Source organism: Tenrec ecaudatus, chromosome 1 (assembly GCF_050624435.1).
Source record: "Tenrec ecaudatus isolate mTenEca1 chromosome 1, mTenEca1.hap1, whole genome shotgun sequence".
Classification (NCBI taxonomy): Eukaryota; Metazoa; Chordata; class Mammalia; order Afrosoricida; family Tenrecidae; genus Tenrec; species Tenrec ecaudatus.
In genome coordinates, this window is record NC_134530.1 from 33,362,240 (window position 1) to 33,376,367 (window position 14,128).

General features: G+C 58.5%; 1 protein-coding gene across 1 annotated transcript in view; it reads left to right on the forward strand.

Moving 5' to 3' along the window:
- Positions 1–13,844, forward strand: part of SPSB1 (splA/ryanodine receptor domain and SOCS box containing 1) — a 55,787-nt gene extending 41,943 nt beyond the window's left edge. The window contains exons 2-3 of the mRNA XM_075550697.1: positions 4,129–4,970; positions 11,952–13,844. Of these exons, the coding sequence (XP_075406812.1) occupies positions 4,277–4,970; positions 11,952–12,079 (822 nt within the window). The 5' untranslated portion in view covers positions 4,129–4,276 and the 3' untranslated portion in view covers positions 12,080–13,844. The remainder of the gene's footprint in view (positions 1–4,128; positions 4,971–11,951) is intronic.
- The last annotated feature ends 284 nt before the right edge of the window (positions 13,845–14,128 follow it).

The window sequence follows — 14,128 nt, forward strand, 5'->3', positions numbered from 1 at the left end:
CACCCCCTCCCCCAAAGGGAACTGCTGCAGATGACTGAAGTCCAGGACTCAGACAGGAGTGTAAAATGTGAGAATGAGCGTGTCTGTGAGTGTGCGCCGCTCTCCGTGTGCCTCTTTAGGGTCCACTGAGTCCGTGGGCACGGGGTCACTGTGCTTCAGGTGCAATTATTCTTCCCCGTGCGTGGCTCTGAGCACCTGTGACTCTTGCTTCCTTCTGCTGTTGTCCCTCTCTGCTCCCCCAGCCCCACCCTCCCAGGGTGTGAGAAGGGGCTCTCCAGTGTGTGTCCTAAGGGACAGTCCTATCTTCCAATGCCATGTGCAGGCCAGACCAGTGCCCCATGGGCATCCTCAGCTATAGAACCAGTGTCCCATGGCCCATTCAGTGCCCCCTACCTGACAAAAGGCAGGTACGTCAGCCTTCATCTACCTGGAGCCGCTGTCCGAGTATCTCTTCCTGCCCATGGGCCTACCTCTGGCTCTACCTTTAGGACTAAGGCCAAATAGGATGTGCACTCTGGAGGCCGACTCTTACTCTCAGCCCCATACGCCTCCACCACTTACACGCATGCGTGCGCACACACACACCTGGGGGACTGGCTGTGTCGCCTGACCCGATTTTAACCTTCACCAGTCAAAATCTGCTACTAGGCTCTCCTACCCCTAGTCATCTCCCTCTAACCACTAAGCATAACAGTCCTATGTGTGCCTAGGAGCTGTGGTGACACAGTGGGTTAAGCAATGGGCTGCTAACTGAAAGGCCATCAGTTCAAAGCCAGCAGCTGCTCCAAGAGAGAAGATATGGTAGCCTGCTTCTGGAAAGAAGCTTCCAAACCCTGTGGTAGCGTCCCCTGCTCTCTTGTGGGCTCGCTAGCTGGGCCCCCTGCCCTGGGATGCCCACCTTGGACTGGTGGGGAACAGGAACAACTGTTCCCAGGTGAGAATCAATGTTGCTGGGTACCTGTGAGGGATTTAGCCCCTCCCCAAGGTCCATGTCCACGGTCCCAACACACCGCCACCTGGTTGAGTCCAACCACCCATGGCAACCCTCTGGTGCCGAGGACTGCTGCTCCTTAGCGTTTCCGAGACTCGGACAGCTTCATCTTTCCCCTCTAGAATGAGGGGTGGATTTGAACCTCCGCCCTTGTGCTGAATTAGCTTAACCCTCTACACCACCAAGCAGGGGGGAGGGGTCCACCAAAGCAGCCCACTGCCTGCTTGGACAGTTTTATTAGAATCCAGCCATGCCCATCTGTTTCCGTATTTCCGCAAAGTAACAGAGTCACTGTGAGGTCCTGTAGAGAATCAGTTTGCCCACCCCAATTCAGTTGGCGCTTTGACTGGATAGGCTCTGGCCTGGTATGACTTGCACTTGACTGGCTGGGGCCGGGGAGGGCCCCTTGGTTTGTTGTACAGAGCGCAGCCCCAGGAGCCAAGGAAGAGGGAAGCATGCCAGCCCCCTCTGAAACGTTGTCTCAATGGGTTCTCAGGTGATTGTGACACACAGATGACATCGCCATCTTAGAGATGAGCTCAGGAAAGCCAAGGTTGCATCCTAGCCAGTGGGTTGGTTTGTGGGTGCCCCAAGGACCAGGAGCTCAGGAAAGCAGGGCAGGAGGGGGCATGGGTGAGGAGGGGCCTGTGGGGACAGCACCCAGCTGGGCTGGAGCTCCCGGGGGACCCACAGGAAGGGAGGGCCTCTGCAGACACATTTAAAAATAGCTGGAAGGAGGCGGTCAGCCGGCAGCCTCGGTGCTGGCGTACGGTGAGGAGGTGGCCAAGGGTGGATGGCAGGAAGTGGAGAGGGAAGGAAGCGTCGCCTTTAACCATAGGCGGGACACGGGTGGGACAGGCAGGTGACAAGATGAGTCAAGAGTGGTACTGGGGTTGCCAAGGCAGTTGACCACCTAGAGGTGACTCAGATGGCAGCACGACCCAGAAGTGGTAAGTGGGTGGTCCGCAGCCCCTGCTTGGGACCTGGGATGCCCTATGTGAGGTGACAGGCACCTGTTCCACCACTCTCCCCAGCCCCCTCCTAGGTTCTCAAAGCCATACGGTGCCAGGCCCAGAGGGGCTCTCCCTCTGACCGTTCCGCCGTGGGACCCAAGGGAGCCAGAAACTTATCAAAGGGTGCTTGCAACCAGAGGTGGTCCAGTCTCACTGCTGGAACTGGATTGGGTGATGTGGGAGCCCTTCCGCTGCGTCACAGTAAGGTCACTGTCCCCGAACCAGGCGGCTCCCAGCTGCAGAGTGGACACTTGGACATAGCTGTCCTCACCAGGGTCTGAATGCCTGGGTTCCTGCCTGTTACATTCTTCGGAAACAACTCTCCCTGCGACCTTGCTCATCCAGGTCTGAGTGAGGAAGCTCTGGGCTGGCTTCCAGCCCCACTGCAGAGCCTGCTCCTCCTCCTGGGCCCTGCTGATCCTGGGAGCCGGAGGTTCCCAGCATTCTCTGTGCCAGGCAGCTGATGGTAGTGCCACCGGTCATGGCGTCCTCACCTACCAGGAGGCACCCTGTCTTTGCTACTGCGGGGCAGCCAAGAGTCCCATCCGAGACCCAGGAGGTGCTAGACGGCAGGAAGTACCTTGGCTCTAGAGTGCAGCTCGGAAACCCGGGCAGCAGCAAGCCAACTTATCCAAGACTGTGGCCTTCTGTGGGCCAGCAGGGGATACCCGCCCTGTCAGTCTCCAAGCCTCACCTCCAGCTCCTCAAGGAGCCCTGGTGGAACCGTGATGATGCCCTTGGTTACTAACTAGAGTCAGCAGTTAGAACCCACCCGAGCATCCCCAGGGGAGCGATGTGGCCGTGAGCCTCTGCAAAGATGCAACCCAAACCATCGTCATCGAGCCGATTCCAACCCAGAGCGACCAGGCGGGACAGAGAAGAACTGTACCATATGGTTCCCATGGCTGCAATTACAGACACTAATGGCCTCCTCGTTCTCTAGTGCGTTCAAACGGCAGGCCAAGCCCTTACCCACGGTGCTACCACGGCTCCTTCCAGAACGATCACAGCCTTAGAAACCCAAGCGGACAATTCTCCTCGTCTTTAGGGTCGCCGTAGGGTTGCTGCGAGTCAGAACCGGCTCCACAGTAATGGGTCTTTTCATGATGTCCATCTTGGGCTAGAACTCTCCTGAGGATCCCACAGGGAGAGGGCAGGAAATTGACAGTGAGGTCTCTCCCCCAGCCTCCTTTAGGGAGCCCTGGGACATGGAAGCCAGAGCAGAGGGGGACGGGCCCGAGTCCAACTTCCTCCCCAGATGAAAGGTGCCCCAGGACAAAGTCTGGGGGGGGGGAGTCAGGGTAAGGGTGGGGGTGGGGACCGAGAGTATCTGGTGCTCACTTGACCTGGGCAGCATGGGGGGTCTGCAGAAGTGCCCATGTGAGCCTAGTTCAGCGGGGACGGGATTTGTGCTCAGGGGCTGCTGCAACCCCTGAGCTGGGAGGCTCCTGGCCCTCCCTCGCCAAGGGCACATGCAGACCCCCCCAAGCCGAGCGGTACCGGTTTCCTTCCCCAGCCTGAGCCAGGGAGTGTGTCTGCGGAAGGGGTGCTGCTGCTGGAATAGAGAGGAGCTGCGATTAGAGTCCCTACCCTGCTACTGGGGGGCAGCTCACCACTAAGTGTCTGAGGGGTGCAACAGTTACATGCTCGGCTGCTGACTGAAAGGTTCGAGGTTTGAATCACCCAGGGTACCTTGGAAGAAAGGCCTGGTGAACTGATTCCAAAAACCCGATGGAGCGCCAGCTACTCTGACACACATGGGGCGAGGGGTGCCACACCTTCCTTCCCCGAACCCCTCAGCAGCAAGTCGGGGGAAACCCACTTCTTCCTGTTTGGACCAAGGACGAGGTTCCTCTCGGGGTTTGTACCCATCTGGGCTCTACCCTGACCCCAGGAGCTCTGGCCTCAGACCGGTCACCTCCATGGAGGAGGGCTGAGCCTGGCTTCGCACAGACCTGGCAGGTGGCGGAGCCTCGGGGGCAGAGGGAGAATGTCGCCCCAGCTGAGGTCAGGGGTCTTGGGGAGCCCCGCACCCCTGCGGCTGTAGCTTGTGCTCACAGTTCCCTTTCGCCTTCCTGCTGTGCCCCTGCTCACCCGCCTCCTGTTTTTCTTTCCGTCCATTAGGCAGCGCCGGGTGCTCCACAACTCAAGCCGTCTCCTAGCAACCTTCCGGGGAATCGGGCCCCAGCCTGATCGGAAAGCTGGACGGCAGACCCTGGGATTGATGAGCTGGCCCGGGCCGCCTGCGGGAAGGTGAAAGCGGGAGGCAAGCATGGGTCAGAAGGTCACCGGGGGCATCAAGACGGTGGACATGCGGGACCCCACCTACCGGCCGCTGAAGCAGGAGCTGCAGGGCCTGGACTACTGCCAGCCCACCCGCCTGGAGCTGCTGCTGGACATGCCCCCCGCGCCCTACGACGTGCAGCTGCAGCACTCCTGGAACAACGACGACCGCTCGCTCAACGTCTTCGTCAAGGAGGACGACAAGCTCCTCTTCCACCGCCACCCGGTGGCCCAGAGCACGGACGCCATCCGGGGCAAGGTGGGCTACACGCGGGGGCTGCACGTGTGGCAGATCACGTGGGCCATGCGGCAGCGGGGCACGCACGCCGTGGTGGGCGTGGCCACGGCCGACGCCCCGCTGCACTCCGTGGGGTACACCACGCTCGTGGGGAACAACCACGAGTCCTGGGGCTGGGACTTGGGGCGCAACCGGCTCTACCACGACGGCAAGAACCAGCCGAGCAAGACGTACCCCGCCTTCCTCGAGCCCGACGAGACCTTCATTGTGCCCGACTCCTTCCTCGTGGCCCTGGACATGGACGACGGCACTCTGAGCTTCATTGTGGATGGACAGTACATGGGCGTGGCCTTCCGGGGACTCAAGGGCAAAAAACTCTATCCTGTAGTGAGTGCCGTCTGGGGCCACTGTGAGATCCGCATGCGCTACTTGAACGGGCTGGATCGTAAGTGTCTCCTGTACGGCTGCGGGTGGGGGAGGGTGGGGGTGGCCCTCCTGTGTCCCTCTCCTCTCAGCCAGGCCCACGTGCACACAGGCACCGAAATGGAAATGGCTTTAAGCCGAGAGAGCCCGCTGTGCCCAGACCCTCAAGGCGACTCTTGCCTGCTTCCAGGTTCAAGAAGGAAGTCAAGGCAGCCAGAATCTGCCCATTACCTGGCAGTACTGCCAAAGGAGGGAGGGGGGGAGTGAGGAGTGAGGGAGGGAGCCAACATGTGAAGGAAGGGTCCTTGATAGACCTTGTTGACTTCTGTGTGACCTGCCTGCAGGTGTGGTCTGCAGCTGACTGATTGCTTGCACGGTCACCTATGCCTTTGTGGGCCTGGGCCCTGGGGCGCTCTTCCTTCACAGAATCAAAGCGAATGATTTTCTGGCTCACCTGCCAGGGTGAGGGACTTCCTCCTGGTGCTGGAGGCTCCCAGGGGACTCCTGGGACTGGGGAGGAGCACGTGTCAGGAACAGGTGGCATCTCTCAGCAGCCTCCAAGTGTTCTGGGGGAAGGGGTGTGGCTGCCCCGGCTGGGGCGCTGGACTGCCCCATCCCTCCCCCAGCTCTGGTAGGAGGTCCTAGTGTTCTGTAACTATCTGCTCCGGCTCACTCTCACCAGGAGCCAGAGCCTGCCTGGGTCCCTTCCCCAGCACAGACACCCACCACTGCCCTGAAGGTTAGTGAGCAGGAGGGGAGCGCTTCCCCCACACAGACACTCCCTGTGGCTTGGGGTTTCAGAACCTGCTCTTCTATCCCCTCCTTTCACCCTAACTAGCTCCCTCTCTCCCTCCCTCCCTTTCCATCTCGAGAACCTACTGGAGGAGCAAGCCTCCAGGGCTGTCAGGCAGGTGCCAGCTCTTACCTGGATTTCTTTGGAAATCCCACCGCCCCGCCCAGCTGCTCGCATCAGTTGCAAGAACCAGGTCAGGACCATCCTCCACTGCCACTCACCGAGAGCCTGATTTTTGTGTGTGTGCAGTGGGTCTGCTGAAACGGCCTTGGCTTCCCCATGTCACTAGCTCCCTTTCTCTCTCTCTCTCTCTCTCTGTGTCTCTGTCCCTCTCTCTCTCTTTCTCGTGGTGGCAGGGATGGAGGCGTGGAGATGGCATTGGATTGGAGAGTGAGCAGGCAGGCCAGCAGCTTGGCCCTGGCCGCCATGCTCCCTGGAGCTTCAGACAGGAAAGGCCTGCTGGGAAGCAGTGCAGCCCTGGTGGCACAATAGTTAAGTGCTTCCCTGCGAACCAAGAGGTTGGCAGTTTGAACCCATCAGCAGGAGAAAGACCTGGTGAACTGCTTCCCCAGAGGTGACAGCCGTGGAAGCCCTGTGGGGCCACTCTGCCCTGCAGGACTGCTCTGAGTCAGCTCGGTGCCACCCAACACCCACTCACCAAGGAAGCCCTCTGGCCCTGTGGCTCTGCCCTCCCCACCAAGCATCGCCATTCTGAAGCCCCCCCCCACCCCTGTGGAGTTCCTAGTGGCGGCAGGGTTGGGGTGGCTCTGCTCTTCCCATCGAGCTTTCCAACCTCGTGGCTCCTACTGGCATCCCAAGATGTCCTCCTGGGGGCCTCGCCCTGACAGTGGCTCCTGCTTGCTCTCCCGTTGCAGCTGGGCTAATGGGGCACTCCAGAGGGCAGACTGATGGCCCCACCGCACCAGGTCTTCCTTCGGGCCCGGAGACCATGGGGAGAAGAGGATTGTTCCAGATGCTGCCACAGAAAGCCTGGTCATGTGAGGCCAGCTGGCACTCTGATTGGGGGATGGCCCAGAAGGGATGCATTACCTAGGCAGGTGCCAGGCGTCTTCTCTAGTTGGCAAGGATGAGGGGGTGCTGCTAAGTTTTGTTCTTCATTTGTGCCAATACCCGTTGACATCAAGTCGACCCCAATACATGGCGACCCCGTGTGTGTCACAGTAGAGCTGTGCTCTGCAGGGTTGTCAGTGGCCGGTTCTGCAGAAGGGGGTGGCCAGGCCTTTCTTCCAGAGTGCCTCAAGGTGGTCTCGAACTTTCCACCTTCTGGTTGTTAGCAATCGAGTTTATCACAACTTGCACCAACCCAGGACTCTTCTTTCTAAGAACTGCACAAGGTCAAGGATACACGCATGCATGTCCAGAAAGGCTGCCAATTCATGCGTAGGAGATAGGCTCCCTCTCAGGGAGTGTGTGGTGAGGCACTGAATCCGGGTCATTTCCCGACCGGAGAGTTGGGTCCTTAGTTTGTACTGAGCCAGTCCCCAGGCTCTCTCCAGGTTTGCATTGGGCTGAAATCCCAATGGGAGGGCTGTGCCCCTGCACCTTAAGTCCTTCAGCTTCTCCCAATGTCCAAGCATCCCCCCCATCTCATTCATAGAAATTATGTGAATGATCCAGCACCTGGGCTACCTGCTTAGTGGCTGTCAAGTTGAGGAGGGCTGTCGGCTCACACCTCTGCCGGAAAGGCACCGTTGGGTAAACCCCTGCCCTCACTGCCAAGAGACTTTCTAGAGGTGAGATTTCCTGGATTTGTGGATAGAACTGGTACAAAGCCAGCTGTTCCCTGACAAAGCACTGGGTGCTGTTGGCCCCCAGCAGTGGGGGTGGGTGTACATAGCCGCTGGGTGTACATAGCTGCTGCCTTCAGCCAGTTAGAGCACTGTCTGGGCCCCGCCTCTGAAAAGCAGTCAGCGGTCTTCGCTTCCTCGGGTCGCTGTAACTCAAGCACCACAAGTGGGCGAACCTGCAGGACAGAGAGTGATCTCAGTTCTGGAGGCTGGAGTCCAGACCTGTGTATGGGCCTTGCTGGTTCCTTCCGGTCAGAAGCAGTGGGCCTTCCTCGTGTGGCATCTGTCTGCCTTCCGTGTGTGTGTGTGTGTGTGTGTGTAACTGCCCTTGTTACAACCCTGGAGTGATTACATTCGGAGCTTATCCTCAGGGCCATAGCAGAGAAAACCCCTATTTTCAAGCAGGCTCTCTCAGCCACAGGCAGAGCTCAGGGTGAGGATTCTAACAAGTGTTTTGAGGAATACATTTTAATCTGCACACAAATCCTGGCCCTCTTCTCCATCGCTAGGGGTGTGGGCCGCTCTGTGTGTGTACACGAGGCCTTTGAGGATAGACCTATCCAAGGGGTACGTGGCTGGGTGGCTCTGGCCTCGGGTTTAGATCCTCAGACATTACTGCAGCGGCCAGCTGCCAAAGTCTTAGAAGACATGGTGTGTGTGGGGACATCCCTGCTGGTGTCAGGATGCATCCTGTACGTAAGCTTTGCATTTGTGGGGGGATAGTCAGGCCCTGGAAGCTCCCCAACCTGACAAGTCACTTTCACCTGCTGGGAGGAGCCAACAGCAGGTGATTTCCCCCTTGAGTAAACTTTGTGGGACTCTTGGGTACTCCCTCTTCATGTGGAATAGAGGGAGCTCCTAGACCTGGCTGTGTCCAGGTACCCACCCGTGCCTCCCTGACCCTGGGAAAACGGCTGCCAAGTTCATTTCTCCAGGGTGGGCACCACAGATCCCACTGGACCCCAGTAGGCACTCAGAGTAGCTGGTGCTGTGATGTTGGAAATATGTACAGTTGCAGTGGAGGTGGCTTGAAATCATGTGCACCCAAGTTTTTCAGAGTAGAATTGTACGCCATGAGGCTTCAATGGCAGGTGTTCTTCAGAGTTAGATCACGTTTTTCCTGGAGGTGCCTCTGGGTGGACTCGAACCGACAACCTTTTGATGGCCAGTCAAGCACATTAACTGTTGGCACCACCCCTGGGACTGCTGTGATGGCCTCACTGCCACAGTGACCGTAGAGACCTAAGTAGAACTGTCCCGCAGGGTTTCCAAGGCTGTCATTTTTACAGCGGAAGCCCTGGTGGCTCAGCGATGAAGCACTCAACCACTTCCTGGGAGCTTGGCTGTTTGAAGCAGCTGCCAATCCAAGAGGGAAAGATACCGCAGCTGCTCTCCTAAAGCTGTACTGCCCGGGAGACCGGATGCCCTCCAGGGTGGCACCGAGTCAGGATGAACCTAGAGACAGAGGATGGGGCTTTTAATCGTCACCACAGCAGACGACCACCTCTTACGCCCTAGAAGCACCGGTGGGTTCGAACCGCAGACTTCTCTAGTTAACCACCAGGTGCCATGGAGTCAGGCGGGCTTCTGGGATGTTCGCCACCTGTTAGAAGCGCCCTGGAGCTGGGGACCCCCCGGGCCTCTGCTGTTGAGAAAGATTTCATGCTCATGACTTGACCTGAAACCCATGAAGCCAAGAGGGTGGTGATGGGAACTCCTGGCGGAGCCCTTGAGATGGCTCAAGTGCTACTCAGCCACCTGGGGAAGCCCTTCACTCCAGGCGGGGCTGGGGCAGCTCAGGCCCTGGGAGAGCACCTGAGTGGACCGGAGGAGGTGGGGCCCCATCCCCCACTTGTTCAGTGACCCAGGGCTCCGCCCTGGAATCAGCAGCCCAGGCTAAGGGGCTTTTACCAGGGGTTCCCAGCACGCAAGATCTCAGCTGGGTGGATTTGGGGAGAGTGTTGGGGGCACAAAGAGTTAAGTGCTCAACTGCTGACTGGAAAGTTGATTTCAACGTAGCCAGGGGCCCTGAAGGGTCCCCAGTGGGATGTGTCGGGCTGCTCTCCCGACATGTCCGCAGTTCGACCCCACCAGCTGCTCTTCTGCCACGGTCAGACTGACAGCCCTGGACAGCCGCAGGGGCAGTTCTACCCTGTCCCGTAGGCTCACTGGAGTCGGAATCGACTTGATGACCATGGGTTCGGTGTGGCTTGAGGCGGGCTGGCAAGGTCACAGGCTTGGAAAGCCTCTGGGGCACAGCTGCGTCTGCTCACGCCCCTGCCCCTGCTCACACCCCCGCCCCCGCCCCGGGTCAGTGCCGCGACCGCCTGGTGCACGCATTCCTTTCCCCTCGCTGCTGCCACGCATGACCACACACTGGACAGCTTGCGACCATTCCAGCCCATTGGTTTGGGACGACAGTGCCCTGAGAGAACGGCGTTCTCTCACGGGTCAGGAGACCGGGAGTGGGCAGGCCGCCCTCGCTCCGCAGGCGCTGGGACAGGCTTCTTCCTGGGCTCTTCCGGCTCCTGGTGGCCTGACTTCTCAGCTGCAGCTCTCCGGTCTTGGCATCCATCATCATGTGGCTGCATTCTCTGTCTCTGTTCTCCCCCCCTTCTTAGAAGGACACTGGTCCCTGAATTTAGCACAGCCCCCCCCACCCCGACAGCGGTGTCACAGGCCTGGTGACTCCGCTGGGGTGCAGAGCCTCTCGGGGGAGCCATGGAGCAGGACGGGCTTCATGGAGGGAGGCTCAAGGCGCTCTCTGTAGGGAGGGGTTGTAGAGGGAGGCTTTATGGGATCCTTGACCCTAAAGCTTTGACGCGGTCATTCGGGTCCATCACCCTAAGTAGTCCAGGAAACTCCCGTTTCACATCTTTCCATTGAAAGCATCTGCCCTTCCGAGGCCTGCTCGAGGCTGGCTGTGGCCACAGCTGCTCACGGGGGACGACGCGCACTTGTGTACTTTTAAAACCTGGACTTGCATCAGTGCCTCACCAGGCCAGCCTGACTCTCATGCCGTACAATCCACCTGTTGACGGTACACTGGTCAGCAGGTTCCAGTATATTCCCAGAACCGTACAGGCAGCCCCACGGTCAATTCCAGAATCTTGTGGCCGCTCCCCAAAGAAGCTCTCTTATTGTGAGCAGTTACTCTGCATGACCCCCTTCAGTCCCCCACCCCAACCCCAGACTAGGAGTTGACCTTGGGGGAGTTATTTTTAGTCTTCTGAGCTTTGGTGAGCAGTAGGTTTGTCTCCGTACTTCACTGGTGACATGGGATACCAAGGAGAATGCTGGGGCTTCCCTCGCTCACAAAGGCATCTCAAAGTCAGGGAGACACACTGGGTACAGCCACACGCCCCTCCATCTAAGCTCACTTTATCCAGAGAACTATAAAGTGGCCAGGCCCTGGGAATGTTCCCCTAGGCTGGTGGGGAGAGCAGCTGAGGGGTAGGCTTGGAAGCAATGCGGAACAACCCCTGGGGGGAGCCCCGAGGGCCCCAGTGATCAGGAGGAAGCAGGCCCCAGATTTCTGTGCCCAGGCTGAGTCTGCAGGCTAGTCGGAAGCCATTGAATGCCATGAGTCCCAGGTCCCTGGACAGCTGAGGACGTGGCCTGAGATATGACCAGGCTGGCATTTCCAGTTCCCATGGGCCTTGGTCCTCAAGGTAGCTCTGTCGGGCAGAAAAGCTCAGGGGCCCGGTTCTTCCAGCTCAGCCTGCACCATAGCCCCTAAGGCCGTGGGATCTAACCAGCCTGGGCTCTCCCCTCAGCCCTGCCACCTGTCACAGGGACACTGGGTGAGGGTTCCTGACTTCTCAATTCTCAGCACGGTGATGGTGGCTCAGAGCTCGGGTGCTGGGGCCAGACCTCCAAACTCAGGGTGCAAAGCTGAGGGCGAGGGAGCACTAAATGATGCCCTTTCTGAAAGACTGCGTGTGGCTGGGGGACTGGCTCCAGGTGCCCCAGCTCTTGGAGATGGAGGGAGAGCTAGGGGTCTTCCAGCAGCAGGCTCCCCTGGAAAAGGCTGGAGCGTCTCTAGCCTGGTAGCGCAGACCTAAAGGCGAGTGCTGAGACCACCCAGAGGCGCACCTTGGAAGAAAGGCCTGACACCCAGCCCTGAGATAGCAGCCACCAAGAAACGTGGAGCACGCCTCTATGCTGACACAGGGCCACTGTGAAGCATGAGCCAACTCGCAGTGGCAGCTGGTTTTGCCCGTCAGTTGCCCAGCTATAAAATGGGAACAGTGGTAAAGGGCCCTTGGGATGGGTCCAGTGAGCACTGCCTGGCCTAGAGTGGATTCCCACCTTGTTGCTGCTCCTGCCGTGACGGGCCCTGTCTGTTCAGAGCACTCCACTGACCTAGCATTCTCTCTGTCTCTCACCTCCGTTTCCCCAGCTGAGCCCCTGCCGCTCATGGATCTCTGCCGCCGCTCGGTGCGCCTGGCCCTGGGGAAGCAGCGCCTCGGGGAGATCCACGCACTGCCGCTGCCCGCTGCGCTCAGGGCCTACCTCCTGTACCAGTGACGTGCCCGCAACCTATGCTCCAGACACCTGGTGCCTCCTCACTGGGCTGCCCACCACACCGGGTCCTGGAATCGGTGTCCACAGCCACTGGCAGAGGACCGGCTCCTCCCATCCAACCCTTCCCGGCTCCCTCTGCCAGACACGGACAGATCCCGGCAGTCTCCACGGTACCCTTCTGGATGGTGGCCCGAGGCAGCCACCCTGCATGTCATACACCCCTCCCCCTAAAACACAAGACAGAATAAACTTCTAAAGTCCTACATGGGGCTCCAATCTGCACACGGGATGAGTTGGGGTGGACTCCCCACCCATCCCACCTTCTGGGAGAAAGCTGCCGCCATTTGGGGATGTCGGGGCTGTGGGGCCAGTGGGAGGAGCCCAGGCAGATCCCCGGAGAGCTGAAGAGGTGCTTCAGAAAAGGTTAGCAGTGCCCAGCCGGACTGAGGCCAGTGACACTCAGGATGGCAGAAACCCACCATGACCCATGCCGAGGCAGGAACCCGAGTTGTAACTCATGCAGACAACTAAGCGCCCAACATCAGTCCGGGTGACGGTGCCCCCAGCCCTGTATTTATTCTTGTACCAATAACAAAAGCCATTTATTTCTTCCACTGAGAAAGGAAGCCTGTCTCGGTCCCTTCTGGAGTATTGGGTTGCCTCTGCCACCTCCCCCCTCCCTGGGCTGTGGCTGCCTCACCTGTCCTCCCAGGGCTGTGTCTGGGCCAAGCGTGCATGTGGGTGCAGAGTGTATTTGCCTGGGTTCTCAAACCTGCAACTTCCGGGAGGCTCCGCCTGGGGCTCCCAAGGGGGCCCCACAGGGACGCCGGCCCGAGTGCAATATGAGTGTGTTAGGGAACCTGTGGGGCTCAGAGCTCTTCGCCCAGGGCTGTACCTATCCCCCCTCCTGTGGGAGCTTGGGTTTGGGTTGTGCTGGTCTAGCTGGAATTCCCCAGGTTCATTCTCAGGGCCTCTTGCCTCCTCAGAGGGCCACCAAGGAGGGACAGTAGCTCTCTGTGCCCGAGAGTCTGGGACACAACAAATTTGACCTGGAGCAGAGTCAAGCCATGCATCCTGTCCTGCTTTCACAGCTTGACTTGGAGACTCCGTGGGAAAGGGACAGGGGGGCAGGGTCCAGCCAACAGCGGGGGGCAAGGGGGTGGGTGATGCCCTCCTCCACAGGCCCCCTCCCCCAGTGTAGCAGACCACCTCCCTTCCTGGGCCCTGGCTTCCGTTCACCTCTGTCCAGCTACAATAGATGGCTTTACTTGTTTCAGAGGTTTAATACACACGTATTTGTCCGTAAGAGTTCTTGTTCAACAGCTGCTGTTGCGTACCTTTTATAAAGAAGAAAAAGCTCTTCCCGTGGAATATATTTTTTAAAAGCACAAAATTGGTGCCAAGATGGGGTGAGATGTAAACCAGCCCCTTATTATTTTGAGGCCCCCCTCCGTCCTCCTCTTTCCCTTCATGAGGCGGGAGACCTTACCTGTTGGACTTGTCAAGATTGTCCTGGCCTGACCCAGGCTGCCTGCCAGGGATTTAACAAGTACATGGCCCAAGCTATGACCCTGACCCAGGCTCCTCCTGGCAGCGGGGAATGATAGTTCTTTGTCATCTCCCCAGCCTACCGCTCCCCAGCTCCCCCGAACCCCCTCCCCTTTCCTGTCAACCCCAAGCCTTGTGGCTTATACAGTTTTTAAACTGTCTATTTTATGACCATGATAATACTCGGTAACCTAATAAAAGAACATTGATTAAAACAAAACCACTTTGGGGTTCCTTCTTTGTGCCTTGGAGGGGAAAGGGGCTTGACTAACCCCTTGTGGGTGGAATTGTGCCCATCCCACCATACCGTGCCACCTCCCACCCCTCAGAAAAAATGTGTTGCAATCCTTACCCCTGTACCATGGATGGAGCCCTAGTTGGGAATAGGGTTTTCTTTGTTATGTTAACGAGGTCAGCTCTTAGTATCAGGTGTGAAATCAAAATTTTTTTTTAAGATCTAAGCAGGGTTAATAAGGCCCAGAAGGGGTGGCAGGTGGGGAAAGG